This window comes from Vigna unguiculata, chromosome 8, assembly GCF_004118075.2.
Source record: "Vigna unguiculata cultivar IT97K-499-35 chromosome 8, ASM411807v1, whole genome shotgun sequence".
Lineage (NCBI taxonomy): Eukaryota > Viridiplantae > Streptophyta > Magnoliopsida > Fabales > Fabaceae > Vigna > Vigna unguiculata.
In genome coordinates this window covers 35,872,830-35,899,970 of record NC_040286.1, presented here as the reverse complement: position 1 = coordinate 35,899,970, position 27,141 = coordinate 35,872,830, and the positions used below count along the sequence as shown (strand labels likewise).

At 32.6% G+C, this 27,141-nt stretch overlaps 3 protein-coding genes across 4 annotated transcripts; all 3 read right to left on the bottom strand.

Moving 5' to 3' along the window:
* Positions 1 to 2,718: 2,718 nt before the first annotated feature.
* LOC114193230 (4-hydroxyphenylpyruvate dioxygenase-like) lies at positions 2,719 to 4,567 on the bottom strand. Its single transcript, XM_028082951.1, has 2 exons — positions 3,226 to 4,567; positions 2,719 to 3,038 (listed from the first exon to the last, which is right to left on the bottom strand). Exons 1-2 carry the CDS (start codon positions 4,518 to 4,520, stop codon positions 2,864 to 2,866), a joined length of 1,470 nt encoding a protein of 489 aa, XP_027938752.1. The 5' UTR covers positions 4,521 to 4,567; the 3' UTR covers positions 2,719 to 2,863.
* A 4,993-nt stretch (positions 4,568 to 9,560) lies between these two features.
* On the bottom strand, positions 9,561 to 13,295 carry LOC114193231 (4-hydroxyphenylpyruvate dioxygenase-like). Its single transcript, XM_028082952.1, has 4 exons — positions 11,958 to 13,295; positions 11,143 to 11,770; positions 10,102 to 10,169; positions 9,561 to 9,958 (listed from the first exon to the last, which is right to left on the bottom strand). Exons 1-2 carry the CDS (start codon positions 13,082 to 13,084, stop codon positions 11,596 to 11,598), a joined length of 1,302 nt encoding a protein of 433 aa, XP_027938753.1. The 5' UTR covers positions 13,085 to 13,295; the 3' UTR covers positions 9,561 to 9,958; positions 10,102 to 10,169; positions 11,143 to 11,595.
* A 1,534-nt stretch (positions 13,296 to 14,829) lies between these two features.
* LOC114195301 (anaphase-promoting complex subunit 5) lies at positions 14,830 to 26,611 on the bottom strand. Of its 2 annotated transcripts, XM_028085719.1 has the most exons (20): positions 26,188 to 26,611; positions 25,419 to 25,581; positions 25,128 to 25,249; positions 24,445 to 24,694; positions 24,075 to 24,252; positions 23,886 to 23,964; positions 23,710 to 23,795; positions 22,608 to 22,734; positions 22,405 to 22,437; positions 21,923 to 22,171; positions 20,398 to 20,475; positions 20,047 to 20,309; positions 17,842 to 17,901; positions 17,636 to 17,703; positions 17,189 to 17,294; positions 16,954 to 17,095; positions 16,712 to 16,810; positions 16,287 to 16,551; positions 15,428 to 15,495; positions 14,830 to 15,284 (listed from the first exon to the last, which is right to left on the bottom strand). In XM_028085719.1, exons 1-20 carry the CDS (start codon positions 26,356 to 26,358, stop codon positions 15,117 to 15,119), a joined length of 2,775 nt encoding a protein of 924 aa, XP_027941520.1. In that variant the 5' UTR covers positions 26,359 to 26,611; the 3' UTR covers positions 14,830 to 15,116. The 2 variants fall into 2 exon arrangements, 1 of the variants encoding a protein (XP_027941520.1); XR_003606467.1 differs by lacking the exon at positions 14,830 to 15,284 and having other exon boundaries at positions 16,287 to 16,544; positions 26,188 to 26,358.
* Positions 26,612 to 27,141: the final 530 nt, after the last annotated feature.

Genomic DNA, 27,141 nt, shown 5'->3' with positions numbered 1-27,141 from the left:
TTTTAGCTCCCGTAGGTGTCTATGTATGCATTAGTCTACTAACATTCCTTGTTGGAGAATGTCCACCACAACCGATTATCAATTAATGTCTTTTAATTTGTATTTTCTTATAAGTTCATCGCACTGTGCAGCCACCAGTTTTTACCTCAAAGGAAAACACAAAATTGTAGCAATAAAGTTGTTGTGAGCAAAAGCTTTGACACTAATAGGTAGAGTGGAAATATAAAGTCATGCATGAATTATATCTAAGAATCTAATAATACTTTCATGCCATGCCTACAGTCACATTAATCTCATGTTCCCTTATAAAGTTTAGGCATGATAAAGGATTAAGACATCAATCAGAGTAAGTAAATTGTGCTTTTGCAAATTTAGTAGTTATCCATGCCCATATTTTTAGTTGTGCAATGGTGAACACTTATTTAATGTATAAGATTACTTGAAAAAATGTCAAACAAAAAAATTTTTTCGGAACATTATTTAAAGCAACATGTTGCAGATTATCCTTTATATTGAACAACAACAAACTTACAGATTATTCTCCATTCCCTCCATTTTGAAGGTATATTGACTCTAATACAAACTTATAAATATATGACCTCAAATTTATATTCATTCTTAATGAAAAACAAAAATGTGTGTATATTTATAAGGTGCAAAATAACTAGTAAATTATGTGCGCCTAAATAGGATACCAAGAAAAATTAGAACGCTTGAGAGGTATACAAATCATAACCAATTACAATAAAATTTAATGAAATTTATTTAATTATATTCTACAGAACTTAAATCCTAAATTCTAAAAATCTCATCAAAAACTTTACATACTCTTCTCTTTCAACTAGACATCACATTTTTTTGCGGCTTGCAAGTGAAAAATCAACTAATAAAATAATATAATTATAACTCACTGATAGAAATATTTTATCTTAATTAGATTTTGTTTGGTTATGGAATGGAGGATGAAAATGGAGAATAGAATTAGTTGAGAACAGAAAAAACAAAATTGAATGTTTATAGTTATTTAAGAGAAGAAATAAGGAGAAAGTAGTTTGAAAGTGTTATATACCTTAATTTTTTTATAGGAAATAAATAAAAGAAAAAAATATATATTAATAGAAATAAATAGTATAGTGGATCCTACTATTTTTAAAACATTTTTTTTTCTTTATCTCAACTAACGGAACTGATGATATAGTATCATAGTATGCATGTCAATGTCTTGATTCAAATTGAAATATGAATAGCTTCATTTACTATGTTTTAACACCACAAATGCAGTGATACAACAATACTCATAATGTGTTATTGCAAGATTTTTGAAACTTAGAAAGGAATCTAAGGCATCAAATCACTGCAAAGCTAGCAATAAAAAGCAAAAGGAGAATTGAATTTACTATCTATAGAATCTTAAAAATATGATGTGGATTGTATGGCTATTCCCACAAACAAGTCTCGTTATAAATTTATATATAAGAAATGGTAGAGTGTTACCTTGATTCTATATAAAAATTTGTAATTAGTATCTAGATTAATTAAAACGTTTTTCGGTATATATAGCAAAAACAATTTATTATCAGTTTGGTAATCTTTTTCTAATTAAATATGAATCTACCAACTTATTTAACCTTTTTGTTTCACTAATTAAATTCAACATCAACATTTAAATAACTATTTTTTAATTGGGATAGGATCTAAAATAAGATAACATATTAAGGTTGAACTTTTATAGTTTACAAATCGACCTAGATTTTAACAAGATACAGATGAAAATTGAACTTGTAAAAATGGTGGTTTGATGCTCAAGTTAGTAGAATAATTTGAAAGCATTGTGCATGAAAATAATAGTGAAATCAAATAAGGTTCAAATGTCTTCTCCTTATGTCATATAAGATTTTTTTTCAGATATAAAATATTAAATAAGATGTTTTAGTTTATCCTACAAACTGTTACCAATGAATTATATTCACAACTAATCTATTATAGATGATTTATATGTCAAGTTAGTCATATGCATACAGCCAGAGTATAATAATATAAAATAATATTTATTAACAAGTCGAGAAACATAATGGTGCTAAAATTTTACCTTTATGTGAATACTTTCATCACTCAAATCAATAAAGAAAAAAATAAAAAGAATCTAAAAAACCATAAATACATAGGGGAAGTTTAAGTACTAAAGCATGAGCAAATTATAAACAGACACAGTGATGCATAGTTGATATAATATATTATGTTGTTTCATAAAATCAAAAATTCATTGTCGTCCAGCGGTTAAGATATCTGGCTTTTACCCAGGAGACCCGGGTTCGATTCCCGGCAACAGAAATTTTTGAAAATTTCTTATTTTTTCATACTGATTCACTTTTTCATCTACTTTCACTCTTTTTTTGCTGAATAAAATTTCTTCCCGATGCTGATTCACTTTTTCATCTACTTTCACAAATTTTCCATTTCATTTGCTAATCCTCAACCTCAAACTTCTCTTAGTTAATCATCTTCAATGTATTAGCTAAGAAAGGAAATTTGGGTGAAATTGAAAATAAAAATTACTTCCTCTGTCGCAAAGTATTAATCTTGATAAATGATGAAATAAATACAGTGTATCCATTAAGAAAGTAAAGTTATTTCAATAAAATTATATCAAAAAACATATTTATGTAATTCTTAATTTATGTGTATGAATATTAAATTGTAGATAAGTGAGACAGACAATTTGCAGTCATGCGAACCCCACATTTATTTGAAACAGTTAATTTATTAGCTTTTATGAGTAAATAGTAAGAAAAAAGTGTACCACTTTGAAGAGTTTTACATGTTATTGGTAATTATGAGTATGAGTGTTTCAGAAGGAGAAGGATCAGGATTTTGTTCTAGCTTCTAACAAAGTCTTCTCATATTCTTCAATGGATTTGAAAAGCTCAGAAAAGTTGCCTTTACCAAAACCTCCACACGCGCCCTTCTGGTACACCTTCCCTTCCTCATCCTCTACCATGCATCCAACCCTTTCAATTATCTCTATAAATATAGTTGGTCTGCCATTTTAACACAACAACCCATCAACATACAAATACTCTATTTTTTATTTACTAAGTTTCATTCCATGCTTATTTTCAGATTTCATCAGAGCAAAAGAAACGGTAACTAATGGACATGTTATGGCAGCACTAGCATAAAATAGGCACAGAGAATGAAAATAGAAAAAAGGAGAAAAAGAAGAACCTGTCCCCAACGGGCTTAGTGAAAATCTGAAGCAGAGTGCCCTGATCGTCTCTGTCAACAAGAATCCCAAGCTCCTCACACTGCTTAATCTGGTCAACGGTCAAGACGTCACCGGCACGCTTGTGAAGGTTGGCATAATAGGTTGGAGGAGGAGAAGGCATGAACTCAAACCCACCAACGAAACTTCGCTTTCTCATTTCCCTCAGAGTCCTGAAAATGTCGTTAGAAACAAGCGCAAGGTGCTGCACACCAGCACCTTCGTTATGTTCCAAATACGTTTCAATCTGGCTCCTCCTTTTTGTTCCGTAAACCGGTTCGTTCAGAGGCAGTAGTACCGTCTCCGAGTTGTTCGCCAGAACCACTGAGTTCAACCCGCTCTCGCTCGTTCCCACGTCCTCCGCGGTGAACTCCGCGAACTCGTGGAAACCGGTGAAGTTTTTCAGGTAGCTCACCGCCGGCGCCAGCTCCGGCACGTTCCCGACGGCGTGGTCGAGCCGCCGGATCCCGTAGTCCAGCCCTTGGAAAGCCGCCACCGAAGCCTCAAATCCCGGCAGGAACCACCGCGAGGGATCAGTGTCGGACGTGTGCGACGCGTCCTTGTAGCTGACGTAGCGAAGCACGACGTCCCCGTAGAGCCGTACCTCGGCGAAGCCGGTGCGGCCTCCGAGGAGCGCCGGCGAAGACACCGGCTCGGCGCCGTGCGCGACGCTGGCACGGAAAGCGGCTTCCGCGTCGGCGACTTCCAACGCGATGGCGCGCACGCCGAGGCCGTGCTTGGCGGCGAAGGAGAGGCAGGCGGCAGCATCGAAGGTTGGAATGGCGGCGGTGGCGGCGCCACCGGCAGAGATGGAGGGAGAGTAAGGAGCGGAAAATAGAAAAGAGAGGTCGCCGGAGCGGAGGAGGTAGGAGGCGTGGATTTGATTTCCGGTGGACAAGTCGGATTTTGCGACGATTGGCATTCCGAGTCCCCATGAGAAGCGGGAGGCAGCGTTGGTGGCGTCGGTGCACCAGAACTCGATGTGGTGGAAACGGTTCACCTGGAAGCGGTCCGATTTCGGGTTGGTTCGAACGAAGTTTTTGAAACCAACGAGCTTGAAATCTGATTGAAGCTGAGTTTGGTTACCCATGGTGTTCGAATTTGTTTGTGGTGTGATGGCCGCCGTTGTGGTGGTGCTATGTAAAGGATAAGGAAGTTGGGAGAGAGTGACGCGTGGCGGAAAGAGATGGGAAGGGGATGTGGAGTGTGATGCAGGTGCGGGGTGTAGTAGCAGGTTGTAACGACATAATATAGACATAGAGATTGCGTATGGTGGAGATAGGTGGATGAGGACGAAGAGATGAAGATGACGATGAGATGAAGATAGATACCTAAATTGAATCAACGTGGAAGGATCGTGCTGATGTAATGTACGGTCAAGATGGACGCTTAACGCTTCTTTTAGCCTAGTATATTTGATTTTCGTTCTAAACTTTTATTTCTACAGAAATAGAGATCACAGTTTATCAAGGACCAAGATTTTGCTTTGTTTTGACTGGAGGAACATTCTGTTGTAGAGGATCCTAAATTTTTAAATTATTTAAATTTTAAAAGTATGAAAAAGATAAAATTAAGAAAATAATATATATATATAATTATAAATATATAGTTATAAATAAAATAAATTTTGTTATTAAAAAATATTATAAGTAATATTATGTAAATAAATTTTTTATTACGAGTAATTATTTAAATTTTAAAAAAAATATTTATAAAATAATAAAAGAGTAAATATATTTTATTTATTTATAATAGATAATTATTTGAATTAAAAAGAAGTAGTCATTCAGATGATAAAATTAAAAAATAACTTTTTTGTTATGAATTTTTTTTAATATAAAAGTAATTATTAGAAAGATAGAATTAGAAAAATAAAAAAGAACATTAAATACGTATATATTTGTATATATAATAATTTATTTATTATAAATAATTATTTAAATTTCAAAAATAATTATTAGAAAAAATTAAAAAAATAAATGAGTAAACTAAAGAGAACCTCTGTAGATATATAGATTACGGAAAAATAGATGAGGAATCTAAAGAGAAACTCTTTAGATATATAGATTGCACCATTGTCTTAATTCGAAAAGAAATTACTCTGAAAATTTTAAATTTTTCTTTTCAAAATATTATTTCAAAATTTAGTGAAATTAGTGCATCATAGTTGATGCAGGTGCTGTCAGGAACGTTTATTGTGTGATTAATGACTTTTCCGTTGTTAATGAGAGTTGATATTAATATTAATAATTTATTCTGACATTTTAAACTTAATTATGTATCGTGACAGATAAAAATGAATTATGCACTTAATATCTCCGTAAACCTATATTAGATTAAAAAAGTCACTTTTTATTTCAAGTTGAGTGATCTTGTTTTGATCTCTTTTATTATATGACTTAAATTTATATTACATCTAGCATTACATTGAGTCTTCCAAAATAATATATATATATATATATAAAATGTACACAATATTATAGATAATTTTATTATTACCATTTCGAACATAATTTGCTCTTAGACCGGTGCATATCATAGTAACTCAAACATCACATATCTTGAAGATTTCATCATCACATGTATACATACATGCATATCATACATATATACCACATTTGAATGGCTCCATCACACCTTCATGCATATATCGTATATTTTAACATATATAATTAATCATATAAATTACACATTATGATAACTATTTACTGACCCTTGAGCAAATTTATCTCACTCAACTTGTATAATTAAGAAAAATTATTTTAATTTAAATGAGATAATCACAAAAATTAAAATGTGTTTTATTATATTTCCTCGTTTAAGCATTAAATCTACACTCAAATATTTTAAATATTAGAGTTCACAAAGAATACAGTGACATACATTCATTGAAAAATTTTCAACTAGTTCAACCATTATATTAAGCATACTTAAATTCAAAATATATATATATATATATATATATATATATATATATATATTTATTAAAGAAATCACATTAAGTTATGTAATAAAGATAACATGTCACTTTCCAATAAATTATTTATTTTAAATCGAGAAAGATAGATTTTCCACATCCCAAGTTAACTCAAAATCATTTTCATAGCTAATTAAAAAAAAAAAACTAAAATGAATTTTTTTATAAGTCAACTTTAATTTATACATAAACTAATTTATAAAAATTGTTTAATGGTAAGAATTTAGCTTAAGATCAACAAAGCAGGTAAGGTACGAACATTAGTTCATATGTATCCTATCCGTTGGATAAACATTCGTTTCATGTCTGTATGCATAGTTGTACATATATCTGTTATGCAGGTATCCATATATTTTTGTAATATTCACAAATATTCATGTGTACCACGCGAATATTTACAAATGAAAAATTTAGTATTAAACATTATATTTTAACTAAAAATTCAAATAAAAAAACATGCATAACATCTATAAATTTCAAACAGAGTGCAATTGACTCATTTAAATTAAATAAGGTTGAATGATAGTTTATAAAAGAATTAAGATTTTTTAAAATCAATTAAGAATAAAATAACGCATTCAAATCAATGCATTAATATTTTAATCATTTTAAAAAATAATTAATTTAAATTAAAGTATAACAGACATGAACATCCACGTATACGAATATTATGATACTCATATCCATCCCGTTAATATACGAATAAAAAAATTAAAAATATATATACATACACGTTACCCACAAATATTCATTTATAATATTTGTGTATATGAATTTTTTTTACATCCATGTAAGTTAATCGTAATCTATTAAAAGTATTACAAATTTAAGACTTAACGTGTTAGTTGGCTATTGGCAAACTTCGGATACAAAATGATAAAAAAAAAATAAAAAAAAAAGTTATGTTCATCATATTTACACCTCACAATGTACGTAAAAAATAAATAATAAATTAGCAAGGACAATTTAATGTACTTAATTTAGGCGAGAAAGTTAATATTACTTCGTTACCCACTAAGGAGGTAATAAATTATTAATTGCATGTAAATATAATATTTTATGTAATGTCCTTAATTTTGGTGAGAAAGTTGATATTACCGAACCACCCTCTCTTACTCAACTTGGTATTTATTCGGGATTTTTATATAAAAATTATCATTTTTATTTTAATTATGAAGTCCATAGTTATAGTTTTTAGACTATATTTGTTAAAAAAAATACTATAGCTATTTGAATTCATTTTATAATGTGTGTTTTTATAAAATTATTTAATTTATTAGTGTTAAAATCACAAACTGATTCAAAATTTCTAAAATCGCTAGGAAACCATTTTTTTATGAAATTATATATATATATATATATATATATGTATATATGTATATATATATATATATATGTATATATGTATATATATATATATATATATATATATGTATATATATATATATATGTATATATATATATATGTATATATATATATATATATATATATTCAGAATTACTTAACTCAATCTCCAACACATTTATAATTAGGCTGAGTTGAATTAGATTGATAAACAAACAAATTAAACGTAATTCAACCCAGTTAAATTAAAAAATGAAATTAAACTCTGCCCAACACAAAACATACGTACATTAACCAATAGTATGAATCATAGTAAAACACTATTTTTATTTCTCATATTTTTTGTCAACTGAGGAAAGTTTCATCTTTATTGGGTTTCTTTTTACCTTTTGATGGATGTGAGTTTTCATTCTCTTTTCTTTCATGATATTCTGGTCTTTGCTTCATTATCTTTTTTTTCTTTTTATCTTTCTCTCTTCTTCCATATAATAAAATATTTTCTTCAGTTTTTTTTTTCTCTTTCTTCTATTTTACATTTCCACTTTAGTGTATCAATGAAATTATTCTATAGAAGCAAAGTTTTTTATGAAAACTAAAAGAATTTCTTTTTATATTTTTTTATAACCTTAGTTCATAAAGCCACAAAAATACAGTTATATTGGCACATCAACACTCTTTTGATTCCATTAGCAACATAAAAAACCTTCGATAAAGAAAAATCTTGAAGCAACACATCGTTAAAAATGTTATAACTTTGTATTCAAAAGCAATTTTGTAATCTGACATAAATAATGCAGAATGAAAAATAAGAAAAATTGAAATGAATAAAAACTTCAACATAATGTTAGAAAAGGCAAGGACAATTAATAAAAAATTAAATATATTTTTAATCTTTGATTCGCAATTGAAATTATTGGTTTCAAATTATATAATTTGATTTAAGAAAAATAAAAAATAAATAAATACAGTATTCATAGTAACCTAATTGTATCAAATCAGATGTCAAACTACATCACCATTTAACAATTTAACAAGTAAAAAATATATCGACCAAAATAACTTAACAATTTAACAAGTAAAATAATAATATTTATTTATTTTAAAAAATTCAAGACCAAAATGTAAACCGGACAAATTTCAATTTTACGAACAATCGACCAAATTATATCAAAATCAATGATTCGAGATAACTGACAACATAATCATAACAAGAAAAGGTCACTATATGTTAGTTATTTAAATAATTAACAACACAATCATAACAAAAAAATGATCACATATACATGATGAGAAATATATCATATGAGAAAAATAAAATAAACTCACCCTTAAAAAAAATCATTAGAAAAAATAATTCAAATGTGAGTTAAAATTTCACATTAAATAAAAAAGACAATTAAATACCATATAAGATAAAAGACCCATAAATCTATTATCTTAAGATTTTAAATTAAAAATTATATCAAATATCCTATATATAGAACCACAATATCTTAATTACCATCAATATATATAAACTCATAAAAAATTTAGAGCCTAAAAACACACTAAGATAACCAACCCCTTTATGAAATATATAACCTCACTAGAAGTTTCGTAATTTTATATTATTATTGTCATGACATGAATTGTTACCATCATTTAGGAAAGTCATATGCTAGCAGAAACAGCCAATAAACAAATGGGTGTTATACGGCGTTTCTTGACTGTTACAAATTCCAACTTGATTTGCTATTAGTGTTAAAGTGAGTATTAAACTCTCCATTGGTGATGCTTAATAGACTGTACTCTGAAAAAAATATATATATATCTACATTGGTGATGTTAGACCAACTAGGATTTGATCAACAGATAAGATACGACCAGTAACATCTATCCTGAATGGTTTGTATGGTGGATCGGAATTCAAACGTGGGACCTTTTCAAGTCTCTTTTCAAAAAGTTATGCATATCTTTAGCTAGAACTGGCTTTGGAATTCAACGTAAACACTTTCGATATTTCGTATAATGTCATGAATCACCTCTGTAAAGGGAAGAGGAGACAAAACATCTCCAAGGTCTTGGTTATGGTTGTTTTCACCTTTAGCATCCAAAATTCTAATAGGAAACAAACTGACGACAGCTATAAACAACATTGAATGATCATTACAGAAGATTAGTGATCACTACCATATAATTTAATTTAATTAGCTTATATATAAAATTGGTTATCAAGAATAATCAAAACGCACATGAGGATCATCCTCATCCTGAGGATTGCCGATAGCTAAAATATTTTTGCGAAATGAAGCTGTAGCTTCCTCCCTTCTAATTTCCCCAGTTTGTCATATACCATGGCCTTAAGATAGAAAGCTTCAGCTGCCAGTTCATGAAACTGCAGGGAACAAGAAAATCATATCCTAATTCAAATGCAATCGAAATAGATTTGGATGTTGAGAAGCAACTCTCCACCATGTAGTGAAGATACATTCATTTACATGACCTCTCATTTACAGACAAGATTGGAAGTTCGCTTACCTCCAAAAGTTGAAGTTCTTCAAATGCTTGTTTCAATGAATCTATCACGACCTCATAATCTTCGAAGACTGAAAAATTCAAAATTAGTAAATTTAGTTAAAGCTCCAACATGAGGATAGAAAAGGGACCAACCCCTCCAAAAAAGCACTAAACTTTCCGGTAACAGACGAAAATGTGGGAACTATGAGAACAAAAAGTTCACAAACACAAACATATCCTACTAACAGGACTTAAGATCAACAACTTTAAGTTAGGAGAGCTTGAAATAACTTAAATAAACAAATATTAATTGTATACTTTAAAAGGCATAAACTAAAGCATCAGCTATTCAATGTGCCTAGTACACATATACACCAATTTGGGAATGTTCAGTTTCATAACGTGGTTGTTTGCAACCCAAATTGCTCAAAGCTGTGTTCTGAACTTAATACATGAAGAACTAAGAGAAACTGAGAACTGAAAGCGAAGAAAGTTTTCTGTTATTGATTTTCTTAAATCTCTCAATAGAGTTTAAGTATTTCTAGTACAGAGTGTAAAGAAGTTTCTGTAATAGAAAAGACAGCTAGGATAGCTAACTACAGCTGACATAACCAACAGAAGATGAAACAAAGGTTTTACCAGCTATGATTAGTTATTCTAGCTGCCAGCTATAGTCTGTATCCTAACAATCTTTCTATTAAAGGCAGTTATAGAGACGGCTTCAAATATTTCTGCTAGAGATTCAATCAAATTAGTAACAGAAAACTCTCTTTCGTTCCAGGTCTCATCTCAATCAACACTTCATAACTCTTTCTTAGTTCAACAGTGTAACTCATGAACTTGATTATCCGTAATTTGCACAATTCTGCTATGTCTGTCCTATATTCCTATACTAAACAGATCAATATATTTGAGGTTTGAATATTTTAAGAAGCTAGAGACAATAAAATTTTACATAATACTTGGGATTCAAATTCAAAATACATGCTATATATAAGTACAGCTTCATAAAACAAATCCCGAGCAGAATAAATTATTGAAGTAGGTAGAAGATTTCATTACCGTGAGATCAAATTTGGCCATTGCCAGATGATTGGAAGCATTGGAAGCCACTAACCGCTTTAACTTTAAACTTTCTCCTCTCTTTAAAGAACCTCACTTTAAACTTTCTCCTCTCTTTAAAGAACTTCTGGAGAGAACAAACAATTGTTGTTGAACAGAGAGTGGAACACTTATACTTGTAAAAGGTGAGTATGATGATCCCAGTGTCCCAGCTGTACTTGAGATACCATTTTCAAACAAGTTTGAAATAGCTGCTAAATTATATGCAAGACGGGAATCATTACTTTGCTGTATTTGAATTTGGAGTCATGTGAACCCGGCATTTGTTTGAAACAGTTTAATTTATTAGCTTTTATGAGTAAATAGTAAGAAAAAAGTGTACCACTTTGAAGAGTTTTACATGTTATTAGTAATTATGAGTTTGAGTTTACAGAAGGAGGAGAAGGAGAAGGATCAGGATGTTGTTCTAGCTTCTAACAAAGTCTTCTCATATTCTTCAATGGATTTGAAAAGCTCAGAAAAGTTGCCTTTACCAAAACCTCCACACGCGCCCTTCTGGTACACCTTCCCTTCCTCATCCTCCACCATGCATCCAACCCTTTCAATTATCTCTATAAATATAGTTGGTCTGCCATTTTAACACAACAACCCATCAACATACAAATACTCTATTTTTTATTTACTAAATTTCATTCCATGCTTATTTTCAGATTTCATCAGAGCAAAAGAAACGGTAACTAATGGACATCTTATGGCAGCACTAGCATAAAATAGGCACAGAGAATGAAAATAGAAAAAAGGAGAAAAAGAAGAACCTGTCCCCAACGGGCTTAGTGAAAATCTGAAGCAGAGTGCCCTGATCGTCTCTGTCAACAAGAATCCCAAGCTCCTCACACTGCTTAATCTGGTCAACGGTCAAGACGTCACCGGCACGCTTGTGAAGGTTGGCATAATAGGTTGGAGGAGGAGAAGGCATGAACTCAAACCCACCAACGAAACTTCGCTTTCTCATTTCCCTCAGAGTCCTGAAAATGTCGTTAGAAACAAGCGCAAGGTGCTGCACACCAGCACCTTCGTTATGTTCCAAATACGTTTCAATCTGGCTCCTCCTTTTTGTTCCGTAAACCGGTTCGTTCAGAGGCAGTAGTACCGTTTCCGAGTTGTTCGCCAGAACCACTGAGTTCAACCCGCTCTCGCTCGTTCCCACGTCCTCTGCGGTGAACTCCGCGAACTCGTGGAATCCGGTGAAGTTTTTCAGGTAACTCACTGCCGGCGCCAGCTCCGGCACGTTCCCGACGGCGTGGTCGAGCCGCCGGATCCCGTAGTCCAGCTCTCGGAAACCCGCCGCCGAAGCCTCAAATCCCGGTAGGAACCACCGCGAGGGATTAGTGTCGGACACGTGCGACGCGTCCTTGTAGCTGACGTAACGAAGCACGACGTCCCCGTAGAGCCGCACCTCAGCGAAGCCAGTGCGGCCTTCGAGGAGAGCCGGCGAAGACACCGGCTCGGCGCCGTGCGCGACGCTGGCACTGAAAGCGGCTTCCGCGTCGGCGACTTCCAACGCGATGGCGCGCACGCCGAGGCCGTGCTTGGCGGCGAAGGAGAGGCAGGCGGCAGCATCGAAGGTTGGAATGGCGGCGGTGGCGGCGGCACCGGTGGAGATGGAGGGAGAGTAAGGAGCGGAAAATAGGAAAGAGAGGTCGCCGGAGCGGAGGAGGTAGGAGGCATGGATTAGATTTCCGGTGGACAAGTCCGATTTTGCGACGATTGGCATTCCGAGTCCCCATGAGAAACGGGAGGCGGCGTTGATGGCGTCGGTGCACCAGAACTCAATGTGGTGGAAACGGTTCACCTGGAAGCGGTCCGATTTCGGGTTGGTTCGGACAAAGTTTTTGAAACCAACGAGCTTGAAATCTGATTGAAGTTCAGTTTGGTTACCCATGGTGGTCAAATTTGTTTGAGGTGTGATGGCTTGTGGTGGTGCTGTGTAGGGGATGAGGAAGTTGGGGGAGAGTGACGCGTGGCGGAATGGGGTTGGAGGAGGATGTGGAGAGTGATGCAGGTGCAGGGTGTAGTAGCATGTTGTAACAACATAACATAGTCATAGAGATTGTGTTTATGGCTGAGATAGGTGGATGAGGACGAAGCTAGGAAGATGAAGATGACATGAAGACAGATACCTTACTTGAATCAACGTGGAAGGATCGTAGGATCGTGCTGATGAAATGTACGGTTACGATGGAGACACGCTTCTTTTAGCCTAATATATTAGATGTTCTTCCAAGCTTTTATTTCTACAGAACTCACAGTTGATCAAGGACTGATGTCTTGCATTGTTTTGACTAGACGAACATTTGTCCTGTAGAGCATCCTAATTAAATTCTTCTATTTTTTAAAAATTTAATATTTAAATTTAAAAATGATAATTAAAACAGTTAAATTAAAAGAATAAAAGAACATGTATATATATATATATATAATAAGTTTTTTAATTATTAAAATAAAAAATATTATAAGTAAATTAAATAATTCAAGTAATTATTTAAATGAAAAAATTAATAAAATCATAAAACTAAAAAATCATTTATTTATTATAAATAATTATTTAAATTTAAAAAATAATAATTAAGATTGTAAAATTAAAAAAAAAACATTAAAAATTGTATATGGTTGGTTATATGTAGTTAGAAATTACACTGTCTAATTTAAAATTAAAATAATTTGACAAATTTATTTTTTATTTTCAAAATATTATTTTAAAATTTGGTGAAATTAATGCCTAATAATAGTTGATACAGATGCTGTTAGAGGTGATTCTTAGTGGTGACTTTAGATTTTGACTTTCCCAAACTTTTTAAATTTTATGTAGTATATATGAAAATTAAGTTAAATACTTCATATTAATAAATAATAAAACATATAAAATTAAACATAGACTAAGCAAATTTTTGTATGAAAACTAAAAGGATTTCTTTTTATATTTTTTTATAATGCCACATCAACACTTGTGATTCCATTAGCAACATTAAAAACATAATGAAAATATGTAAAACTTAAAATGAATAAAAACTTCAACATAATTTAAAAAAGGCAAGGGCAATTAAAAAATTTGAAAAAATGGTTTTTTTTTTCACAATTTTATATTATTATTGTGATGACATGAAACGTTACCATCATTTAGGAAAGTCAGTTGTTAGCAGAAATAGCCAATAAACAAATGGGTGTTATACGGCTTTTCTTGACTGATGGCAAATTCCTAACTTGATTTGCCAATTGTGTGAAAGTGAGTATAAAACTCTCTCCATTAGTTATGCCTTTACTTTGAAGAAAAAATATTTGTATTACTATGATTTGATCAACAGATAAGACACGAGCGTTAACATCTATGCTAAATGGTTTCTATGGTGGATGAGAATTCAAACGTGAAACTTTTTAAGTCTCTTTTGAAAAATCAAAAGTAAATTATGCATATCCTTAGCTAGAACTGGCTTTGGTATTCGATGTAAACACTTTCGAGATTTCGTATAATGTCACGCTACTGATTGTGCCTTAAAACACGAAACTTAAAATGGGTAGAGTGATCAAGTAAAACAATTTAAGAACTGAATTTACAAGTGTTAGTTCTCTAGGTTAGTGTAAGGTAATTGAAAGTTTTAAATCAGAGGGAAAAAATAAAGAAAATATTACTTTTTTACAAGGACAAATGATTTACTTCAATATAAACTAAAGTAACAACTAATTGTAATTGGTGTGTTCATTACACGAATCACCTCTGCAAAGGGAAGAGGAGACAAAACATCTCCAAGGTCGATGCCATACGTCTTGGTTATGGTTGTTTTCACCTTTAGCATCCAAGATTCTAATTGGATACAAAATGACTACAGCTATAAACAACATTGAATGATCATTACAGAAGATTAGTGATCACTATCGTATATAATTTAATTTAATTAGCTTATATATAAAATTGGGTATCAAGAAGAATCAAAACGCACAAGAGGATCATCCTCATCCTGAGGATTGCCGATAGCCAAAATATGTTTGCGAAATGAAGCTGCAGCTTCCTCCCTTTCTTCTAATTTCCCCAGTTTGTCATACACCATGGCCTTAAGATAGAAAGCTTCAGCTGCCAGTTCATGAAACTGCAGGGAACAAGAAAATCATATCCTAATTCAAATGCAATCGAAATAGATTTGGATGTTGAGAAGCAACTCTCCACCATGTAGTGAAGATACATTCATTTACATGACCTCTCATTTACAGACAAGATTGGAAGTTCGCTTACCTCCAAAAGTTGAAGTTCTTCAGATGCTTGTCTCAATGAATCTATCACGACCTCATAATCTTCGAAGACTGAAAAATTCAAAATTAGTAAATTTAGTTAAAGCTCCAACATGAGGATAGAAAAGGGACCAACCCCTCAAAAAAAGTATTAAACATTCTGGCAACAGACGAAAATTTGGGAATTATGAGAACAAAAAAATCACAAACATAAACATATCTTACATACAAAACCTTGTAAGAAAATGAAAAACCAGAATTTTCCAAACTTATACTTCCATAATTTTATTGCAGAGTATGCAACATATTAAATAGGTATTTTGAATTCAACACAAAGCAATCTGCGAAAACAACCTGAGATGATTTCAAAATGTGATACAAACCTTACGTCTCTTGATTCCAGATTCTCAAAAACAGCCCCACTGGAGTTTACTGTTTACACTTAACAGGCCAAAACAGAGTCACACTGATTCTCTAACTATATTATAAGTTCATCCTTTCTCCCTTAAATTTTAAATTTAAATTTGTAGATATCTTAAATACACATGATATCTTCTCAACAAGCATTCGATCATCATCTCCAAATTGCCAAAACTCTTCCTTACCCAACTTCCAATGACTCAGCCAGAGAAAGAACTTCAATGTTTGTCAGAACTCTCACATAAGTTAAACATGCTCAATCCATTTGACAAACTATGTTAAAAAGTTCTTGAACAATTTTGCCCATATTTGATTGCTATCATTTACAGAATCAGAAATTCGGCTATTATTGAAATACTTGCAAAAACGGCACATGTTTTACCTATATGTAGACAGCAAACGTGACAAGCATAGTCTAACATCAACAATCTATAGTTACATACCATTGAAGTTCGAATCACATAGATAGCATTTGGCTTCAACAATATAGGCACGTGAGCGGAGCTCCAAACCACCATGACCAAGAATCATTGGGAATGCTCCATGGATAAGGTTTAGAGCCCTTGTTGCATGACTTGATCCAAGAGAGAGCCAAAGCTCAGCAAGAGTGAGAGTAGCTGAGGCTTTTAGAAGATCCAAGTTAAATGAGAGGCAAAATGACAGGCTTGCTAAAGCATATGGAAGACCGAGAACTGCATTCCCTGATTTCTGGTAAATCAGACCACATCAATTCTGATTGATTTCCATATATCAAATATCTTCATTTTAATTTATTTCCTTAATTTTCAACAATATCATATCAGTAGTGCTTGATAGTTTATCCGGACTACAGGCACTAACACATCTGTCAGAAAATATGATAACATACCTTGTGAATCTCAGCAAGTAAAAGAAGAACTGAAGCATTCTCAACTTGAAGATTGTATTTGTAGCACATGCAGAAGAGAGAGTGTGCCACAACAGCTGCCTAAATATCATTGTATGAAAATTAAAAACAGTCTGTACAGAGTTAATAAAATTAACATGAAATATAAATTCACAACAAACTGTGAATAACGTGATTAATTTTATGTATTTGGTTGATTTTAGCAAATTCAATAATAGAAAAACCTCTCTGAATTGATTTGCCGCAAGTAATGTACGAGCATGGCGAAGGCTTGCTTCTGTTTTTAACTCCATATCTACACCAGTAACTCGTGATGCCAAAACACCAAGTTCATCACACAGTTTCTGGGCTAGCTTTAATTTTCCGCTACATGATGCCCAATAAGTTATTAACTGTGCAGAAATCTCAGAAGCTAATATTTAAAGATTCTCAATACAACAAATGAACCAGGCCACTTACCGATGTAAAGCATGTTCATGAAGCAGCTGCAACTTCAGCAGTAAGATTTGAGATTTTGAGACAGACAGAAACTTCTCTTCTGCTATTTTAAGGGCGGAAAAGGCCTCTACAGACAGACAAAGAAGGATGTCGGAAACAATAAGGATGAAAGGTAAGAGAAGGAGCTAAAATGGGTGATAGTGAACATTCTACATCTGATGAAGAAAGAAAAAGACAACTCTGTACTAACAAAAGGCAATTTGCACTGCAAATAATTTCCATTGAGTTGAATTTATCACATTTGTTTTTTCAAAAAAAAGAATTACACTAGCAACTTACAAACTATTAGCAAAAGAACAAAAACAAGATAATAAGACAAATGCAAATGTGTTTAACAATTACATACAATATTTAGAAAGAAAAAAAAATTTGGCGGAATTCCACTCAATTGTTTGCAACCAATCTAACCTTTGTATCCTTTAAATACAGCCAAATGTTGAATAAGCTTTACATATGCTAATGCTGCATCTGATGAGCTGGTGAAACCAACAAGGATAATTAAACAAAAAATTAACAAAATGGAGATTATACAGTTGTTTTTCATAATAAACAAAGGTGATACAAAATAGCAACTTGGAATTTAATCTCTTTAACATGTTCAGCTCAGAAGCTACCTTGATGCATCAGCAAAGCAAGTTGCATGTACTAGCACATTAATTCGAGACAGCGGTGAGCTAAGAACAATTGAAAACAAAAATCAGATTGTAAAATACATAGAACAAGCTTTCAATCTATTACAAAAAATAGTATTATATGTATGTGAAGCTAGACTTATATCTTTAATGATCCTAAGTGATGAAAATAGATTAAAAGAAAAACATATAAAAACTGTCAACACAAAGCAAGCATTCTGCTTTATTTTATTTATAACCGTAACTGCTACAATATAATCAGGACTTAAGGAATTTTGGTCGAGATGGAAATTAGTGCACCCATTTTGATTTATCTAGCTGAGCTTGAAAACTATAGTTCACCTCATTAAATCCCAGAATAAAAAGTATTGACTGATAATTTATTTCTGCCTGTTTGGTAAGAAAGACCTTGATAGCAACTACACCTTCACTTTTACTAATGACTAGCAATAACTATTTCTTTTTTCAGAATATAACATAGTATAGAGACTATGTTTGTATGTGCCTTGTCTCCCTCTCTCTCTCTCTGAGTATTTGTCTTCAATTAAAGTGGGTAACCTTCCAGTTTTGCTCTTTAGCTTTATATAATGGAAAAATAGTCATTTCTCAAGCTTAACATGAAGGACTAAGAAGAATGGCATAGTACCATTAAATTTTTTTCGTGGGTAGCGAGAAAGTAAATCATCAGGGTCTCTGACTTAGTAGAGTCAACCAAAGATTAATAGTCGCAAGAGAAGGGAGACTGCAAGGACAATATCTATCTTATCCAAAAATCCATTTAGTCAGACCATGATTGCTGTTAATTCTTTGCATTCATTACTACACCTGTACAGTTGTACTAACCCATACATAAATGCCCCATAAAAACCAGTTATCTCCTCTTTTCAGAGAATGTGATTGCGTGACATTTTTCCAATATTTGTATTAGTTCCTTTAATGTAGAAATTTATTGTTTTGAACCTTCTATGTCAACCCATGAATACTTAAATTTTTCCATTCAACCAATGTGACCCACTAATACTTGGTTAGGAATCCCACATAGCTAAAATAAGCTAATTGATGTGATACTTAAGACCTGAGGTCCTCCCACCTAATGGACTAATATTTCGGATTGGGTTCTCCTCTTGTGCTTAACTTCTAACAATTGGTGTTTTTATAGATTGTTGACCTACAAAAATGGCTACTTATAAACTGAAACAAGGTGCAAACTGAATACTAGTAGGTGAGTGAAGTTGTCAATAGAGTGAAGCCGCCTTAGATGTAAGCTCTTACACTTCATTTGGATGGTGTGAAAGAGAATGAGGGAGTGGAAAATAAAAGAAAAATGGAAAGACAATTAGAATGGGAAGTAAGGTTGTTTTGATGAGTTAGAAGAGAGTGGAGATTAAGATGGTTTTATTTGTTATTAGTAATTTTGTTTATTATTTTTTAACATAACTATAGAAAAAACTAAAATAAACATCCATATTGATTAGGGTGGTTCATAATCGATTAAGTGCCCCATAATTGACTATTTTTACTAAAAACACTTCAAAACACCATTATTTTAACAACATTATTGATAATCTTACATCTTCACCTACAAACCATAACTCAATGTGGTTTTCTCCACATTTCTCACAACCAAACCGGAGAAACAATATGCAATCGGATCCAGAAAACTTTCATCACAAATCACTCAAAATTAGCTCAAGCGAACCACCATCATCATCTCTAATCCTCTCAGTTCCATCCACATCTATAAGACAACAATGGAAGCAAACCAAGCATTAAAGGGGATGACAATGTTAGGATGAGTCCCAAATTGAGTAGGATGAGCTACTTAATTTGGTACTTAAGCCTTGAGTTTCTCCAACCTAATGAACTAGTCTTTTGAGTTGGACTCTCCTCTCTTTTGGTTAAGTCTTAACATAATCTTTCCCACCTTTCCCAACAATTGTTATGCCTAGTATAGCCAGTAAGTCTTCACCAATAACTCTTCTTATCTATCAAATGGAAGGAATAGTCTGTGGTGCCACATATCACTGACATTGAAGGCTTCACCATAATAGATAATTGATATATGGATTAAATGGAACCTTGATCATTTATATACTGTCAGTAGTCAATTTCCCCAAAAAAGATAGAACCATAATTAGTCCAACCTTAGTTTATATAAACATATCTGAACACAAATAGCAACTTTACCTGCCATATAACTCCCAGGCAGTTGCACGGAGTATATAAGATGAACCCAAAATTTGCAGAACAGATCCAGGAATTGAGGTTGGTTGTGCAATGAATTGGGAAACATTAGAGCTGCTGCCAGATCCAATCTCTTGACACAAAACCAAAGAACCCGTCGGCTTTTGTAAATTCCTAAGCCAAGCTGTACTAAAGGCACCGTCAATTGTCATTGCTGAACTCTCATAGCTAAAATCACTAATCAGCTGAGAGCTCAACCGAATTTCCTGCCATTCATATAACAAATAAACTAAGAATTTGATTATCATGTGCTACAACTGTCACCAACAAAAGAATAGTTACAAAGATTTTAACCTTGCAAACATTAACTGGGCAAGTACTGAGCTTCATGTTAGTTTTTGGACCAAATGATAGCAAAGGCCGCTGAACATGCTGCAATCAAGAAACTACATGATGTAAAAAAGTTGCAGTATTTCAGTACCCACTAACAGGGACTTAAGATCTACTTTAAGTTAGGAGAGTTTGAAATAGCTTAAATAAACAAATATTAATTGTATACTTTAAAAGGCATAAACTAAGGCACTAGTTATTTAATGTGCATAGTAACAACATCCAATACTAAAGTAAAAAAATGATGTGTAATAATGAAAAGACTGCCCTATCACACTTGAATACCACATTTATTTGCAACCCAAATTGCTCAAAGCTGTGTTCTGAACATAATACATGGAGAACTAAGAGAAACTGAGAACTAAAAGCAAAGAAAGTTTTCTGTTATTGATTTTCTTAAATCTCTCAATAGAGCTTAAGTATTTCTAGTAAAGAGTGTAAAGTAGTTTCTGTAATAGAAAAGACAGCTAGAATAACTAAATACAGCTGGCATAACCAACAACAGAAGCTGAAACACTGGTTTTGCCGGCTGTAATTAATTGTTCTAGTTGTAGTTAGTTATGTCCGCTATAGTTAGTTATAGAGTTATGTTCTATTAAAGGCAGTTACAGAGACTGCTTCAAATATTTCTGCTAGAGATTCAATAAAATTAGTAATAGAAAACTCTCTTTCGTTCCAATTATCAGTTTCTCAATTTTTTTTTTTACAAAACACAATAGCAATAGAAACAGCAACAGTGGCATGTTCTGAGACTAGAGAAAATAAAATGGGAAGTCCATACCAAAGACATGAATCAAATGACAGATTTAGGGACTCAATTCTTTAAGGGAGAGACAAATTTTCCCATCTCAACAAATGCCTTTTTGCTGGGTAGGGTGCAAATTGATGCTATAGTTTTAAGTGTATGTATCATGACCAAATTGTAAGCGAATTTCAATCTAAATAGCCAACGAAACAGATTCCAAAGGAAAGTCCAGTACAACATACAAAGCTGTATTACAATCTAATCTGAATAACATTTATATGGACTCAAAGTAAATCCTTCCTGAAAGCCTTCCTTAAGACTTTGAGTGCCATCCTAGCCTATACTTAATCTATCTCAATGAAGACTACAAGAATCTTTAGTTTCCTTCTCATAGATACATCACACCCTGCTGTAGACATAAAGCTTTTGAAGTTGACCTCTCTGGCATAAACTCAAACACTGACTCATCTCAATCAACACTTGATAACTCTTTCTTAGTTCAACAGTGTAACTCATGAACTTTATTGTCCATAATTTGCACAATTCTGCAGTGTCTCTCCTATATTCGTATACTAAACAGATAAATATATTTAAGGTTTGAATATTTTAAGAAGCTAAAGACACAATAAAATTTTACATTATGCTTGGGATTCAAATTCGAAATACATGCTATATGTAAGTACAGCTTCATAAAACAATCCCCGAGCAGAATAAATAATTGAATAAGGTAGAAATTTTCAATACCGTGAGATCAAATTTGGCCATTGCCAGATGATTGGAAGCCACTAACCGCTTTAACTTTAAACTTTCAGCTCTCTTTAAAGAACCTCTCAAGAGAACAAACAATTGTTGTTGAACAGAGAGTGAAACACCTATACTTGTAAAAGGTGAGTATGATGATCCCAGTGTCCCAGCTGTACTTGAGATACCATTTTCAAACAACAAGTTTGAAATAGCTGCTAAAGTATATGCAAGACAGGTATCATTACTTTGCTGCATAAATGAATGTTGTCAGTCTTCACATCACATGTATGACTAATATATCAGGAATAAATATTTAAGTTCAAATGGCAATATTTATCAAAAACATTTATTTTGCCATGTCCTACATGTAGCAGCATAGCATACATAGGCAACATTTGCTGTCCGCTTCGGTTTTACTTATAATTGGTGAATACAAATTGGGATTTTTATTGGATAAATAAAAGTTATTTGTATATGATTACCTGTTGAGAAACACGAACTGCCTCCGTCAAGACCTAAACATAACAACCAATATAAGGGTCGCACTAAAGAATAATGCATAGTAGAACAATTATAATGGCTTAAAAGCTATCTGAGTACAACAGAATACAAATAATAGAAGCCTTGAGGACTAGAAAAAGGTAGAAATCCAGCATTTATAAGATCAAAATACCCAAAAAATTACCTCTAATGCCATCTTTGGATGCCCAAAGTGAAACTGCATCATCCCCAAACATAATAAACCGATTTCATATCTTCCAAAGCCATTGCCAGCAACTGAAGGAACAAAATCAAATCCTTCAGTCCCTGCACTTTTGTCCAACAAATAAAAGATAAGTTCAGTTGCAAGGGATAACACTCCTCAATCCTTTCTATTGGCTAAAAAGACACTCAATACTTGGGGATATTTCTAAGAAAGTGGACTTCAAAGCTTAACTCAACATCACAAAACTGACTTGTAAGGTGAGGTTTATGCCAACTTATGTATACTATAATTTAGTCAATGCTGATAAAAAAAGCTATAATTTAGTCATATTTCTAGTTATTGTGGGATCACACCCCTCCAAGCCAAAGTGTGAACATCTCAAGCATATAAGATTAGATATTTTTGGGTGATCTAATAGCAGTTTGATAAAAAGTGACAAGATAGCCCAATAAACCTTGTTAGTATAGGTTGTCATAGTATCTTAAAAAATGAATTTCAAACCTAACTCAACCTCACAAAACCTAGTTATAAAATAAAATTTAGATTCACTTATATACTATAATTTAACGTTATATTTAATTGATGTGGATTCTCCAATAATATGTCCGAGGGACAAATATAGGTATAAATCTATAATTCATAACAGAAGACAAAAGTATTGATGAAGGACGTGAAAATGTTTACAATTGCATATGTTGAGATTCTAAATTTTGACAATCATCTATGTCAAGAAATTCAGGATTGGAAGTATTAATAAACCAAACACGTGGAAGAGCACCATTTAATAGCAAGTCAATTTACTTCCTTGGAAACAATTTACTTTTTAAATACATTTTGTATTGCTTCTTCAGTAACACACAAGTACAGAATAAAAATAGTAACAGGATAATGGTGCAAATGATTTTTTTGGGTGAGTCAATTGTAATTATTGAGGTCGCAATGAACATCCATTGATGGTGAACAAGAACAAATCAATGATACCAACTTCCCGCTTGCTTTATATCTAATTACTCAACAAATGAACCCAAACATAGATCAATGTTATCACAGAGATGAAATAAAGAAACAACTGTTCAATTACCTGTAATCAAAATAACAATGAAGATTCTCCAAAGCAGAAAGATAATCATCATGAGAAAGACCATTCAGGTAGCTCAAAAAGTGAACCTGGATTGATGTGAAACACAAAATCATGGCAAACTTAATGAAATAAATAGATAAGAAATAGAACTAAAGAAGCTAATAAAATTAACTTACCCGATGCAGTTCAGGTGCCAATTTTTGTAGCTGCTGTAGAATAGTCTCAAGTCCATTGTAAGATACAGCATTACCATTCCTGAATGGAATGAATACGACTTGAAAGTTAATACAAATGCTATGCATTGTAACAACAAGTTCTTTTGAAACTAGAAAATCAAGAAAGTTTTAGGATTACAAGTTATTTACTTTTCAATGGTATCAGCTTGCTCCTGTAAGTACCCTTGTACCTGCCAGTTTGTCCGCAGAAATACTGCACCACTCTGATCAACATCTCGCAGAATATTACTTGAAGAGTCCCCAAAAGAACTGACTACTCTAACTTTCTCAGTCTCTTTGGATACTGAATCAGCAGGCACATCAATATCTGTTCCACCATTATCTCATTGTATCAAACATTGTTTTCAAAAGCAAAAGCATAAGTAGAGAAGCTCAAAGAAGTGAAGAATAAAACAAAAAAGTGGAATTTGGTTATTTGGTAAATTCCTGGTCTATATTTGTCAAGTGCTTCCCAAACAACAGAATGCACTAAAGTAGCAGCCCAGTGAAGTTATTATACCGTCAACTAAACTCAGAAGAGTCTTGGGTGCATGAAGATGAAATGGAACAACTCCACTAGCCTCCTTTCTTGCTTCAATTTCCTCTGAAACCTTTTCATAGACAAAGTTCTCCAGGTCCATGTTCTCATATTCTGAATATGTCTCCAGATTACTACTACAATCATCTACACTGTGTTCTTCATAGGAAGGACAATTTGAGAGTTCTTCTTTACAATAGATCCCAAGGTTTGTCAAGAGATGGGATAGACCCTAGACATTGAAATTAGAGGTTATATAAGGTGGAGAAGTTCCATTCTAAAGAAGAAATGTGAAAATTACTCACATAAACTAAGCAATAAATATTTTCACTATAGACTCCAAATTGTGTTTAAATTAAAAAAAAAACAAAAAAAAAAACTTAATCAGAGTCAAAGTAGTATATTAAACTCCTAATAGATACTTGATCATCATGAAAACAAAAGATATCAGTGACGAGTCCCATTCTTTGAAGTTTAGTAATATCAATGTAAACTCATTCAAATGCAACATTTAGAAAGCAAAACTTTGTCGGAAGCACCAAGCATTACATGAAGCTTCAGAGAAAAACAACTTCACCTCCTCCCACTTTCCATTGACATGGATAGAGATCAATTCAAACAATCATCAAAATAAACCATGTTAAGAATGCTGGAAAACGTTATACCTCAAACGATAATAAGTTAAAAGCAAGTACACAACGCCGAAGAAATATCCCCAAGTTACTGTTCATGTCCAGAATAACCTGGTCATCTTCAACAGCACCTGAATCAGAACCCCCCAGTATTCCTGAACCACATTTTAATATCAGTAAATATGTAAAATTGGTCTAATGTAATAATAAAATTTGCTGCGACTTGCATGTCAAATAAAGAAGAAAAAAAAAAAGAAGCAAAAGCAGAGCAAACATATAGAAAATATGGTTAAGGGCTAACCATATTAAAGTTGATAAACTCACCTCTTATATCACTAAAAAAATTGAACAAATCATCCGGAGACGACAGGGACGAAAGTCTACTCATCAACTGATCAATAACCCAGGAAGCCTCCCAATTTTGACTCATCATTCTCAATTGATGGACTAGTTCATCCAATTTAGGCTCCAAGATATCATCACATGACTGCATTATCAACAACATTTTCAACACAGCAGAAGCATAAATAAAATCTTTAACCAGCATGAAGAAAATGTGTGATGCAAAACTGGATTAAAACAAAAATCAAAAGAATCAATTATATTGAAAAGGCCATTTTAATTCAAGCCATCAACAAGACAACAAGGTGCAAGATTAATTCTAAACGACACAGTAAGAAGTAAGCACAATTCTGTTTGGACAGGACATGTTTAGATAAACCTCTTTATTTATAAGCATTCATATGAGAAGAAAATATATATAAAAACAAATAAGTTTCTCCATAAACTTAGCTTAGATATAAGTTGAAAATCAAATTTTGAAAAAGCTAACATTAGTGAATTTCAACAAATTAATTTATGCATAAATTAGAAGTCAAATTTTGGAGAAGCTGGCATGAGATAACTTTAACACAAGATTTAACTAATCAGACCCTCATAAAGGACAGACAAGGCACAAAGTTAAGTATCAAAATTTAACATAAATAATCATCCCAGAGTGCGATAAACTCAGATTCAAATTATACTGGAAATGACAAAATTAATAGAAAAGCAAACTGTTTCAGCGGGAAGTAAAGAAAAAGGTGGTGGTGACCTTGGTGAGGGCCAACAAGAACATGCCCAGACGATTGTGCTGAGCAACAGAAGCGAAAGGGAAGGGAATCGATATCTGTGCGGGTGGAGCATAGATCTTAAGGAGTATGCAGAGAGATACTTTGTGCGGCGTAATTGCAAATGCACCCGGCTGTTTCAATACCCCACTCATTGATTATCTTCGCCTGCTTTCTGTTTGACAAAATGCTTAGCTGATTCTGCAACTTAACAACAGTGATGATGTTGTATTCACTTTTATGCATAATCAGTAAGTCAAGTGAAGGAGGAAGAAGCTGGGCATGATTGGATAGTGATCAGTATCAGTATGAAGGAAAGTGTGCGTAGATGCTTAGTCTAGGGTTCGGATTTTGTCTTCAGTAAAATTGAAAAGCGCCAACTTCAAAAAACTACACTGTATTTAAATTCCAAAGTAATATATGACATCCACATAACACAACAAATGATGCAATCAAATTTGGTGTCAAATTTATATCTCTTATGATTTTTTTATTTTTTATTAAAAGGCTTAGTAACTCAACCCTTAACCCTATATGTAAATTGATTAGCATAATATATTTATATATATATATATATATATATATATATATATATATAAAAGCTTTACACACAAAAATTATCATTTTGAAAAAAATGCACGGTAACACACAAAATTATTAATAATTGTCCAATTTTTTTTACCGAAAAGGCCTTTGACCATATTTAAGTCTTCTTTTATTGTTTTGTAATTACTACAAATAATATTTAGACGTATAAATAACAAATGTCTTCAATAAATAATATTTCAATAATATTACAAAACTGTTTTAAGTATTATTTGTGTTAAAGTAAGCAATATCACTGATTAGCAATATTGAAATCTCTTTAACTTTTCAAATACTTCTTTAAAAATATATTTTAATACTAAGTTTTACACACAGAATGAGAACCAAAATTT

What these genes read in the sequence shown, in the direction of transcription:
- LOC114193230 (XM_028082951.1), bottom strand. Translation starts at nt 4,520, where the DNA reads ATGTCTATATTATGTCGTTACAACCTGCTACTACACCCCGCACCTGCA. An exon ending in ACTAAGCCCGTTGGGGACAG is followed by an intron (nt 3,039 to 3,225) that starts GTTCTTCTTTTT and finishes TTAAAATGGCAG; the next exon opens with ACCAACTATATTTATAGAGA.
- LOC114193231 (XM_028082952.1), bottom strand. Translation starts at nt 13,084, where the DNA reads ATGGGTAACCAAACTGAACTTCAATCAGATTTCAAGCTCGTTGGTTTC. An exon ending in ACTAAGCCCGTTGGGGACAG is followed by an intron (nt 11,771 to 11,957) that starts GTTCTTCTTTTT and finishes TTAAAATGGCAG; the next exon opens with ACCAACTATATTTATAGAGA.
- LOC114195301 (XM_028085719.1), bottom strand. Translation starts at nt 26,358, where the DNA reads ATGAGTGGGGTATTGAAACAGCCGGGTGCATTTGCAATTACGCCGCAC. An exon ending in TGGCCAAATTTGATCTCACG is followed by an intron (nt 20,476 to 21,922) that starts GTATTGAAAATT and finishes TCTTGATTGCAG; the next exon opens with CATGTTCAGCGGCCTTTGCT. An exon ending in GCCTGGGAGTTATATGGCAG is followed by an intron (nt 17,902 to 20,046) that starts GTAAAGTTGCTA and finishes AATTGTTCTTAG; the next exon opens with CTCACCGCTGTCTCGAATTA.